The 12,417-nt window shown below is 41.2% G+C and overlaps 1 protein-coding gene across 1 annotated transcript; it reads right to left on the bottom strand.

The window, feature by feature from the left end:
• Positions 1 to 3,173: 3,173 nt before the first annotated feature.
• LOC120432826 (dehydrogenase/reductase SDR family member 11-like) lies at positions 3,174 to 10,270 on the bottom strand. The gene is made up of 4 exons (XM_039598049.1): positions 10,109 to 10,270; positions 7,047 to 7,256; positions 6,807 to 6,901; positions 3,174 to 3,339 (listed from the first exon to the last, which is right to left on the bottom strand). Exons 1-4 carry the CDS (start codon positions 10,238 to 10,240, stop codon positions 3,174 to 3,176), a joined length of 603 nt encoding a protein of 200 aa, XP_039453983.1. The 5' UTR covers positions 10,241 to 10,270.
• Positions 10,271 to 12,417: the final 2,147 nt, after the last annotated feature.

Here is a 12,417-nt window from a genome sequence, read left to right as displayed (position 1 = left end):
TTAAACTTTTCCAGGACTTTTGTGACGTACCGTGTCTGGTTTAGTCTTATCTCATGGTTCTCTTGTATACAGTCAATACCCAAGAAATGTTTGAGCTCACCAAGATCCTTCATCTTAAATTTCTCATTCAACATTTGTTTCACGTTTCCAATAGCATCTTCACTGTTGGCAGCTATGATTACATCATCAACCCAAATGATAAGAATCACTGTCTCACTCGCTGTCTGTCTGGAATATACACAATGGTCTACAGGATTTTGTTTGTAACCTTTTTCACATAAATGGTCATGTAACATCTTATTCCAGTTCCTGCCAGATTGTTTCAAACCATATAGTGATTTGTTTAGTTTGCAGACCAGTTTTTCACCTGCGTCTGATTTTACTTCGAAACCTTCTGGTTGCTGCATATACACCTCACAATCGATTGGGGCGTGCAAATAAGCAGTCTTCACATCCATTTGATGGAGTGTAAAGTTGTACTGTACTGCTAATTGCATCAGAATACGCACCGATGTCATATCCGCAGTCGGCGAAAAGGTTTCTTTGTAATCAATGCCTTGAACTTGGCTATAGCCTTTAGCAACATATCTTGCTTTAAATGTTTTAGTCCGATTCGGTTCTCTTTTATCACATACACCCATCTCCCTCCCACTGCTTTTTACCTTCTGGCAACGTGGTTAGAGTGAATGTATTATTGTCTTTCAAAGATCTCATTTCATCTTCCATAGCGCCTGACCAACACTTAGAGTTCGATGACTGCATAGCTTCTTCAAATGTCTTTGGTATGTTATACATCACCCTGTAACAATAATCTACAGTCAGCGATGTTTGGTCATCTTCTGCAGTTTGGACATAGTCTTTCAGGTAATCTGGCCTTCTCCTGTTTCGTTTAGGATATCGTTCAGACTCTGTTCTGTCACTCTGTTTGTCTGAGTTTTGTGTGTCATTTATACCATTGTCCTGAATACCACTTTCAGGTTCAAGGATCATACTTTCATTTGATCTCTGGTCATTCCCTGTTTTGTCCATTCTAGCGGGGTACTGCAAAATGTCCCCTGGAGTCAGGTCATTATCTTCATCGTCATCATCCTGAATAGTCTGGGTTTGGTGCTCAACTACACTTTTAGTGAGGAACTTGACCAACCTATGTTTAAGAACCCGTCCTGTTTTAGGGTAGTAGATTAGATACGACGGACTGTTTTTATCATAACCCACAAAAACCCCTTCGTCACATCTCGCATCTAACTTCTTTTTGTTGTGCCCGTAACCGTAGCAAACTGATCCAAAAATCCCCATCCTCGACATGTCTGGCTTCTTTCCTGTCAGCATGTAATAAGGGGTTTGCTTTGTCACTGTGGGTTACGTGTATGGAGAATGGCTTGAAAGATTCAGGCAACCCTTTTAACACCATTGCAATAAGCAGTCCATCACTTAATGTCTCTTCTGCATTCCTCAGAGCTGTAATGGCAGTCTCAGCCCTTATCATATAGTCTGTGACGCTCTCACTGGGCATTTTCTGTAGCGACGTTAGCTCTGTGTACAGGCTAATCACACGTGGTGGCCCCTTACCAGCGTAGTGCTCTCTCAGAATCTTCAACGCTTTCCGTCCGTCATCCTTGGCATCTCTCATCACAAGTGAAAGACTTCTGTCATCCAATACCTGGATTAGCTCTGCATAAGCTACTTCATTTTTGTCGTCCAAGTCCTTGTCGTCTTCATCCGACTCGCCGGGCTCGTCCAAAATGGCGGCCCTTAGCCCAAGTAGCCGCAGGTATCCTAGGAACTTTGTTTCCCACAATTCGTAGTGTCTCTCGTCCCCGTCAAAGCACAGACGGTTCCACCGGCTTCCCACATCCCTCCTGGGCCCATAACCTGTTGCGGGTTCCATTCTCTAGGGCAGGAAATACCGTGGTATCCCGTACTTCTCATGGAGGAATAAACCACATCCACGTTGTTCGACTTTTACATCCGAGGCACACGCCTTCCTTTGCGCCATCTTTTATTGACCACACACTTCCGTATTTATACCTTTCAGTTTAAGAGCACATACATATTTGATAGGGCAACATGTAATAACTAACAAATGTCAGGTGTAGTTAGTTATTACAAGAAGTGTTTGTGAACTAAAAATCAACAATGTGGGATACTGTTTGTCCGTGATTTGGAGAGCACAGCGCGTGCTTTGAATGTCAGGAGTAGTTAGTTATTACAAGAAGTGTTTGTGAACTAAAAATCAACAATGTGGGATACTGTTTGTCCGTGATTTGGAGAGCACAGCGCGTGCTTTGAATGTCAGGAGTAGTTAGTTATTACAAGAAGTGTTTGTGAACTAAAAATCAAGAATGTGGGATACTGTTTGTCCGTGATTTGGAGAGCACAGCGCGTGCTCCCGACGCAGGGAAACTAATTTTGCAGGGGAGACCTACCTTGGCACTTGTGCAGGTGAAGCCAAAGGGAAGATATGCTTCACCATATTTTCCTGTCTTTGGCTTGGAAGGAAGTTGGTTTGGAAACATATTTGGCGATGCTTCATCTCCTGCTTTGCGTTTGTGTGGGAGCCCCGTCAAAAACCTGTCCACAATGTCCAAGCGCTCTTTTTTTTTTTTTTTCTTTTCATACCGCGCCCCCCCTGCAATGGCTCTGCGCCCCCCTAGGGGGCGGGCCCCACACTTTGGGAACCTCTGCCCTAAAGAACCCCCAAGGGTTCTAATGCTCAAATGTATATTTCCGACACTTTTATACTTGGGTTGAATATTTTCCACAATACACTGTTCCCTAAGAACACTGAAGTACAGTATATTTCCCCTGAATTATTTCATGCATTCATGAAACCTTTCAGTACAGAAATCATGAAAAGTTGTTTTCTGACCAGATTAAATCTGAAGACTGATAAACGTAGTGATGGTGACATCCTCAGAACATTTTGAAAATATGAGCACCACAGTAGTACTGGAGTTGCCAGGGGAACACACTCAATGACATCTGCTATATGGCTTCAACCAGAATGTCTAGAATCTGAAAGAAAAGTTCTATGAATGTTATATTATTACAAACTGGTGCTATTTAATATGTTGCAGAGTAAAGTCTAATGAGTCACAAAAAAAGATAGTAAATAAGAGAAACTCACAAACCTCAAACTGTTAAAGGAACTCTTCCAGCTGGTTACAGTGTCTTTAAAGCCTCACTGTGACTGGGGTATGGGTGTTTTCTGCACGCAGCTCCTGTCTCAGGCCCTCAGTCAGCGTGATTACAGCAAACCTGGCGCTTGTGTAGAAACGTAGATCAGCAACAGTCGTGATGTCTACACACGCTGCAAATACAAGAGGTTTAAGAGCCGTTAACCAATCACATATATTTATTTTTTTTTTAAAACACCTGTCCAGAGAGACAAACAACCATTCACACCTAATGAGCAGATGCTGGATTTGAAGCCTTCTTGCTGTGAGGCAAATGCTAACCACTGTGCTGCCTTTTCATGATTGTTAATATGCAAAGAGTCATGGCCTCCAGTCAAGAGAGGTGGGGAATGGTTGCAATCTCAGCATTGTAAGATTGTGAAAATGTACACTCAACCAACCGCTGAACAACAAACACTAGTATACTTCATTTTGTTTAAGCAAGAATTTCCATAAGATAACCTCATGTAATGTAAAACCAGACACACTACACACAGGATGGGGACTATCAAAGTAAAACAGAAAATACAGAACACAGGGAAGCCACATAACAAAACCTAAAACTGGACTCAAGAAATACTAAAGGGCTAGGGAGCAAGACACAGTGAGAAAAAAAAACACAGTGGAAATCTAAACACAAAAATGTACAAAACTCAAAAACACTGGGTCACCGACCCAGGACCATGACACATTTCTTATTCCTCCCCTCTTTCTTACATTTTCTCCATCTCTGAATGAAACTATCTCACATTCTTATCTCAACATGGAAATACAGCAGCTGGATCTTTAGACTCACTGTTGACAACCTGCACACAAACAATTTGTGTGTTTGCTGATACTTGTTGAACTGTGAAAACTACCTGCCACTTATAAATCATTACTCCTCTTATGCAACACTAGCTACATACTGAAGTGTCATAACTACAACTTAGGGAAATCTGCACCACACCAGATCTGCTCCACTTTAACCCTTCAGTATAGAGCTATAACTCATAAATTAGATTTTTCTTTGTCCTTTCTTCATCTTTTCATATGTGACAAATAGCAGTGATGGATACACCAATAGGTCTGTCTTTAATGACATAGTTCCTCCATTTAGATTTATAATCAGTTTGATGTTTGCAGGGGTGTAGTGACAGGTGTCACGGTCCTGGGTTGTTTGACCCAGTGTTTGGAGTTTTCTTATGATATTCATTGTTTATGTTTAAGTCTTATTTAGTTATCTAAGCTCACTTCTATTATGCCTAGGTTGCTGTTATAGTTCATTGTTTCTTAGATCTCCTTTGTGTTATCAACCCCTATGTTTAAGTCTCTCTCGTCAGTTCATCATTTTAAGTCTGCGTGTCTTAACCTGTAACGTTTCATTTCTGTGTGTCCTATGTTGTCAAGCTCATGTCATGTATGCGTCCCGTTTTGTTTTCTGTTTTATTTTGAAGAGCTCTGGGGCCCGTTCTTCGTACCTCGCTTACTACATCCAAGATCAAATGACACATCCAAGATCAAATCATCGCGCTAACTTTGAGCTCGCTAATCCGGTTCTCCGAACACACCTGTTGTTGACAGTGTTGGGACTAACGCGTTATTAAGTAACGCGTTACAGTAACTACGTTATTATTGTGGTAACGAGCACGGTAACTAGTTATTATGCCAAAACCAGGAACACGTTACTCGTTACTGGGATTTAGATAGGCTCGTTACTCGTTACTTCGTGTGGAGCTATCGCGGAGCTTCCACAGATTCAATAACATTAGCAAGTGGTGGAGGCCAGCAGGTGGATGAAGGAAAAGGGAGGCAAGAGGAGAGACCCGAAGCGGCCGCCGGTCCGCGTGTCAGGTGAACTGAACTTCAGGTAAGAAGTTATGACCTGCAGTCTATCTGGGTCAGATATAAACCAAGTTTAGGTGGAGTTTATTTTCGGTATGCTGACATTTTCGTACTGCGTGCTAGCTAGCATGACGGAGTTTCTACTGTATACAGCTGGGTGGGTGCTATGTTACTGATGTTGAACTTTATTTTGTTCATACGGTTAATTATTAGAGTTGCCAACCGTCCCGTAAAAAACAGAATCGTCTGGTATTCAGAGAAAATATTACGCGTTTCGTACTGAGGTGAAAAGGAACACAGTTTGTCCCGGACTTCAGCTACAATGAAAAAGACACAAAGCTGAAGCTGCACAGCTGCCTCTTCTTCTCTCATTCTCTCCTCTCCTGTTTCTACTTCAATCACGAAACTGATCAATGATCAGCTGATCGGCTTTTCTCTCTTGTTTATTTATCGCCCACTTTGCGCCAGAAAGAGGAAACCAGCGGATGTCGCGCTAAACAACAGCAGCACGTTTAAGCTTGATCAGCTGTTGTTAGAATTTATTTAATATTAATTTCTAGTATCAGCTGATGTTTGCTGGAGCCACAGCTGTAAAGCTGCTGGTCATGATATCGGTTTGGTTATCTGGTGAGAGGGAAACATGCAGATGAAACCAGGAGATGTCCTTACTGAATCATCAGAGCTGAACAGGTGATGGAGAAACAGGTTTACCTTTTAGGTGACATGAATGAGTTGAAGGGAAGTTATGAACTGTTTCTGAGAGACAAATAACACCAGGATCCTTTTCTACGTAGCTGACAGCTGGTAACTGTGCAGGGGCGGGTCTAGCAAAGTGTTGCCAGGGGGCCAGGTAGGGCATTAACAGGAAAGGGGGCACAAGGAAATACTTTTCTTTATTATTCTCATTTAAAATGTCTTGCTTTTAAAAAATAATTATCTGAGTCTTACAACAAACAATTGATAGATTGATACATATATACCATCAGAACAGTGTACATCACTGTCACAACAGTGTTTATTTTCATTCAAAGGCTTTATGATTTTTCCTATAATGGCGGGCCGGTCTGTAGTCAAAATGCCCGGGGACGATTTTTTTTGTCCCAGTCCAGCTCTGTATGCAGCTCATCTGCAGTCTGGTGTTACCTACATCTTCCTATTCAGAAGGCAGAATTTCCAAGTTCTGAGTACAATCAAAAGCACCACGACTGCAGTTTTTGTGTTGGATGTAAAAGCAGGCTAGAATCATGGCGGCGGTCAACGACGGTCCAGGCGTGATTTCTCTCATGGAAATGTGCACATTATTTTTCCTTTCTATTGGTAGGTGGCACAGTGCACTTGTGGCAAGTAAGCAAGCTAGAAGACTGGCAATCTGGCTGGGTATCCAGTTATGGAAGCAACACATTAACAAGAGAATTCTGAGTAAAACCAAAGTTACTTTCCCTAGTAACTAGTTACTTTGAAAGTAACGAGTAACTTTCATATTTTTCAGGTACAGTTATCATTTAATAAAGCTACAGCTGAACTAAATCACTTTTTTTTCCTGATTTAGCTTAGCTGTTATCCCTGACATTTTTTCTTATGGACTGTGTGCTGGCTAAGAATAAATGAGGCATCTTTTGTTCCTGCACTCTGCCTCTCTGCATCCTGCATTTGGATGCATCTCTTCAAGATTCTAAAACCATGACAGTAGGTTTTTCTATCATTGTTAATGTAGCAGGAATGTTGTATTATATCTATGTGTAGATGAAACCAACAGTGTATGCGACATGCGGGCTAGTCATTGTACATCAGCAAATAAAACTGCACCTGTTTATGTTTATGATGTGCCCATCATCAACATGTCTCTCTTTCATCGACTGATACGCTTCACGCGCGCAGATACTCAAGCCAAAAACGTTCACCTGCAAGAATCCAAGCAGAAAAAAAAACAAACTTTACATTTAATCATTTCTTCTTGTGCACAAGTGTAAATTAACCCCACAGTGTTAATGTACACTGTTAATCAGCTGTAACATTAAAAGCACTGAACATGATGGATGCTCTTACATCCATCATGTTCTTCCAGCTGCTGGTTTTGCCACTTAGCAGCGGCTCGGGGTGAGCCAAACCGGCATTGTTGATGCACACGTCCACGCCTCTGTGCTGCTCTTTGATCGCTGCAAACATGGCCAGAATCTCCTCTTCGTTAGTCAAGTCACACTTGAAAGGCACCAGAACACCAGGGTGACCGGCGCTCTGACACTCTGCTGCCAGTTTCTGAAACCAAACAGGAAACAATAACACACTTCAGAAGCCCATCTGTGTTTAATGTATGTAAAAATTGTTCAAATTTTAGATTTATATAAACTTAGTGTAAATAAGTAGATTTAAGTTTTCACTTTGCATATCACCTGTAAACAGTAAGTTTACAGATTTGTGTGATCTTAGCTGTTATGCCAACTTGAAGTCAACTGAAGAATCATTACCCAAAGTCTTAAAGTAAAAAAAAAAAAAATACACAAATGCTGTTTTAACATAAAGTCGTCGTCATATTCTGTCTGAAAAGATGACAGACTTCAGGATTCCCCTTGTGTGTTTGCTCTGTGTTTTAATCTAGCATTTAAACATTTACAGTGAGGAACATAAGTATTTGAACACCCTGCGATTTTGCAAGTTCTCCCACTTAGAAATCATGGAGTGGTCTGATATTCACATTGTAGGTACATTCCCTCTGTGAGATACAGCATTTAAAACACAATTCAGGAAATCACATTGTATGATTTTTAAAGAATTTATTTGTATTGCACTGCTGCACATAAGTATTTGAACACCTGGCAATCAGCAAGAATTCTGGCTCTCAAAGACCTGTTACTATGCCTTTAAAAAGTCCACCTGTACTCCACTTATTAATCTAAATTAGTAGCACCTGTCTGAGCTCTTTAAAGACACCTGTCCACCCCACAGTCAGTCAGACTTCAACTACTACCATGGGCAAGACCACAGAGCTGTCAAAAGACATCAGAGACAAAATTGTGGACCTCCACAAGGCTGGAAAGGGTTACGGGGCAATTGCCAAGCAGCAATTGTTAGAAAATGGAAGAGGCTAAAGACGACTGTCTCCCTTGGACTGGGCCTCCATGCAAGATCTCACTTCATGGGGTATCACTGATGATAAGAAAGGTGAGGAATCAGCCCACAACTACACGGGAGGAGCTGGTCAATGACATGAAGAGAGCTGGGACCACAGTTTTAGAGGTCACTGTCAGTAGAGCACTACGCCATCATGGTCTCAAATCATGCATTGCACGGAAGGTTACCCTGCTCAAGTCATCACATGTCCAGGCCCGTCTGAAGTTTGACAGTGACGATCTGGATGATCCAGAGGAGGTGTGGGAGAAAGTCATGTGGTCAGATGAGACCAAAATAGAACTTTTAGGTCTAAACTTCACTCCCGGAGGAAAAAGAAAGATGAGTTGTGTTAAAATCTCCCAGTTCTTTTAATCTTTGGGCTGAAGGAAGGACAATACTCGGTGTATAAATGCTCAATCAACAATATTTTATTTCCATATAATTCAACACTTAAAGAGCATAAGAACCATCATGATGGGGAGACCTGCCTGCAGAGGGTCACAGCAAGTCTCAAAATGGTGACGGGTTACTCAGCCTTTTATAGCCTCTAGTAGCCCCCACCTAGTCATAAAAAGCCTAAACATTCACATTCTTTCTCTCACACGGCGCCTAAGTTATGACCTCGGCTCCCTGTCTTTCTGCTCTCGGTAAAGGTGGGGGTATGGAATGTAGTCTGTTTCTCCCATTTATCAGTACAAGGCCCTCTGCACCCAACATTCTCTTCATGATTCAGCAGTATGAAATGTCAAGAAACAGTGTAACACATTCAACAGTGTCGAGTAATACAGGTCAATCCAATAGATCTAATGATTTTCACACTCTTTTAAGTCAGAAGTATAATGCAAACTAAAACTACATACTGATCACACACTCTATATTAAGGGGTATAATATGATCTACAGCAGTATCATAATTCAACTACTTTGATTACAGATATAAGGTAACATATGATAACAGAATAATCTCACAGTTGCATCCCAAGAACATCATCCCTACTGTGAAGCATGGGGGTGGAAACATCATGCTTTAGGGGCGATCATGGGCGATCGTGGCTCAAGAGTTGGGAGTTCGCCTTGTAATCGGAAGGTTGCCGGTTCGAGCCCCGGCTCGGACAGTCTCGGTCGTTGTGTCCTTGGGCAAGACACTTCACCCGTTGCCTACTGGTGGTGGTCAGAGGGCCCGTGGCGCCAGTGTCCGCAGCCTCGCCTCTGTCAGTGCGCCCAGGGTGGCTGTGGCTACAATGTAGCTTGCCATCGCCAGTGTGTGAATGTGTGTGTGAATGGGTGAATGACTGGATATGTAAAGCGCTTTGGGGTCCTTAGGGACTAGAAGGCGCTATATAAATACAGGCCATTTAGGGGTGCTTTTCTGCGAAGGGGACAGGATGACTGCACTGTATTAAGGACAGGATGAATGAGGTCATCGTTCAGAATTCTTGCTGATTGCCAGGTGTTCAAATACTTATGTGCAGCAGTGCAATAGAAATAAACTCTTTAAAAATCATACAATGTGATTTCCTGAATTGTGTTTTAAATGCTGTCTCTCACAGAGGGAATGTACCTACAATGTAACTTTCAGACCCCTCCATGATTTCTAAGTGGGAGAAATCATGGGGGGTGTTCAAATACTTATGTTTCTCACTGTACATAAAGTTAGTGCAAATACATAGATCGATTTTTTTTAGTTTGCATATAACAGCTCAGTAACAGTGCACGCCTAGAACGATCTAAATTCTTTGTGTTTTGCTTGAGGCGCTTTGTGAACAGCTCACAAAGAGTAGCAGGCACATGATTATGCAATGATGCCTGCCAAAGACATTTCTGTGGTTTTGAGGTGTGACACAAACTGTGAATTGCACAGTCAACACATAGATGTATTTTTCTTGAATATTATCATAAACCTAACTCTGCTGAAAAATGATCCTCATAGCATCAGATATCAAACAATACTTCGTGATAGAGTCACTTTACATTAAATTACTCCCCGCAGAAACTGCAAACCTGTATTTTTCCGACGTCCCTGGCGCAGCCCACCACTTTCATTCTGAGCCGGACCAACTCTACGGCTAGAGCCGCACCAATTCCAACCGAGGCTCCGGTCACCAGAGCCACTCTGCCCCGCCAGCGCTCCATCACAGCCCGGACACCGGTGTTCGGACACGCACGAAAAGAACAAGGAAAGAATCAAAAGTATAAAGAGAGCGTTAGTGACTAGTGTCCTGCGATATGAAGCATTTATATAGACATCTCAAACATAAATCCAGGCTCCCTTTGCTCTCAAACAAAGCTCCAAGTCCCCGCCCAATCGTCCACTTTTCGCCTACTTTGAGAGACACCGAGGCTGCAGCACAGTAGCACAGCAGAAGTACTCGTCCTCCCTGGTGCCACTCTAAGGTCCCACGCTCTAAAACACGTCTGTGTGCTGCATTAAAGTCAGGTGCAAACATAGGAAAACAGATAAATCAGCTCTGTTGTTGTAATTAAATACTTGAAGCAATTCAGATTGCTCAAACTGATCAAAAGCAAGTAAAACTCCGACTCGAATTTAAGTGTCACATCTAGTATTAGTATTTATTTCAGCACTGGCTAGACATTCCTTTGCACCATCTAATGTGCTTCTACTTTGAAACGGACACAGGAAAAGTTGAGTTTATATAACGATAAAGATGGATAGAGTTATGCAAATATTTTTTAGGATTGTTTTGTTAACTTATTTGCAGGTATTAGTAATGTGGAATGGACATTATAGAAATATATATGGTATATATGCTATTTTACCACTGATTTATGTATTTTTATACCCCCGGATTTCACTATCAACTTAAATATATTACTATTTTTAAGCAATACTTTTGAATACTGAAATATATATTTTCAGATATTTTCACACTTAAGGCTTAATGTTTTACACCATAAAGTTTTTTTTTAACAAACATCCTTGAAGTGCAATGAGATAGTGAAGTACAACAAAGTTCCTCCCAAAATAATTATTTGATTATTTCATACCTTAGTAAATAATGTCTATAAAAACTGTTTAATGACAAGTTAAAATCATCTTCATAAATGTAGTAAAGAAGTAAAAACAAAACAGTACATTATTTGACAGGGTCACATTGTGTAGTTATATAAGGACTGCTCTGTCGCTTGCACCTGCTTTATCGGGATTGTCCTTGTAGAGTCATGGAGCAAATTCAGTCTCCACTAAACCAGAAAAAATGCACTGAAAAAAAGAGTGGATACTGAGGAAACTCGGAACAGTTGTGCAGGTGTCTCACAGAAACTGAGATTATGTGATTAATGTATGTGAGAGTGGAAAACTACACGATGTGCAGACTTGCTGCAGCAGAATGCGATTTACACTGTTAACATTTAACTGCTGGGGGCCACCGTGACCATGACCCAGCCGCTGGTTTTTCCATTTAGCAGAGGCACTAAATGAACAAAGCCAGCGTTGTTGATGCTGTTGAGGATAATAGATCTGTCTGTGTGAGGAATGCTCCTCAGATCAGCCTTTAGAATAGGACTGCATAGGACTTTTGTTTATGTAAAGTTATTGTAAGTAAACAGATTATAGCTTTGAGTCTGTATATCACATAAAACAGATTTCTGTAGCTGAAAGACAAGAATGAGGATGGCTGTTTGTCCATGATTTGGAAAAATTGTGGCAGAGCCAGCCTGATAGAATCTCTTCCCCCCAAATAGAAGATGGCTGTGGGCTGATCCTGTCCAAGATTAGGACAGAAGACAAAGATCAAGAGCATTAACTAATCATAATCTTAAAGTACTTAAATTAAAATATGACATGGGGGATACAGATTCTGGCAGTGTGGAATGAAATAAAAAATCTGATGTCAGAACAGACACTGTGTTCATTGAAGAGAATGTAAGATAAACAGGTTGTGTGTCTAGTGTGGATGCTAAAAGGGCTGCAAGCCCCAAATGATTCACCCCCCTGCTGTATTTAGGTTTAAAGTAAAATTCTGACTAGAAGTAATCTCAACATTTTGCAGGACATAGTAGTGGTAGACGAGAGTTTCAAAAAAGATGACATTTGTTTATGCCACAGCGTTTTAATCAAGTCCAGGTCTGGACTCGATCATTGCAATACCTTAATTCTTTTCTCTTTCAATTCAATTCAATTCAATTTTATTTATATAGCGCCAAATCACAACAAAAGTCGCCTCAAGGCGCTTTATATTGTACAGTAGATAGCACAATAATAAATACAGAGAAAACCCAACAATCATATGACCCCTATGAGCAAGCACTTTGGCGACAGTGGGAAGGAAAACTCCTTTAACAGGAAGAAA

The sequence above is a fragment of the Oreochromis aureus genome, linkage group 14 (assembly GCF_013358895.1).
Source record: "Oreochromis aureus strain Israel breed Guangdong linkage group 14, ZZ_aureus, whole genome shotgun sequence".
Classification (NCBI taxonomy): Eukaryota; Metazoa; Chordata; class Actinopteri; order Cichliformes; family Cichlidae; genus Oreochromis; species Oreochromis aureus.
This window is presented reverse-complemented; position numbering and strand designations above follow the sequence as displayed.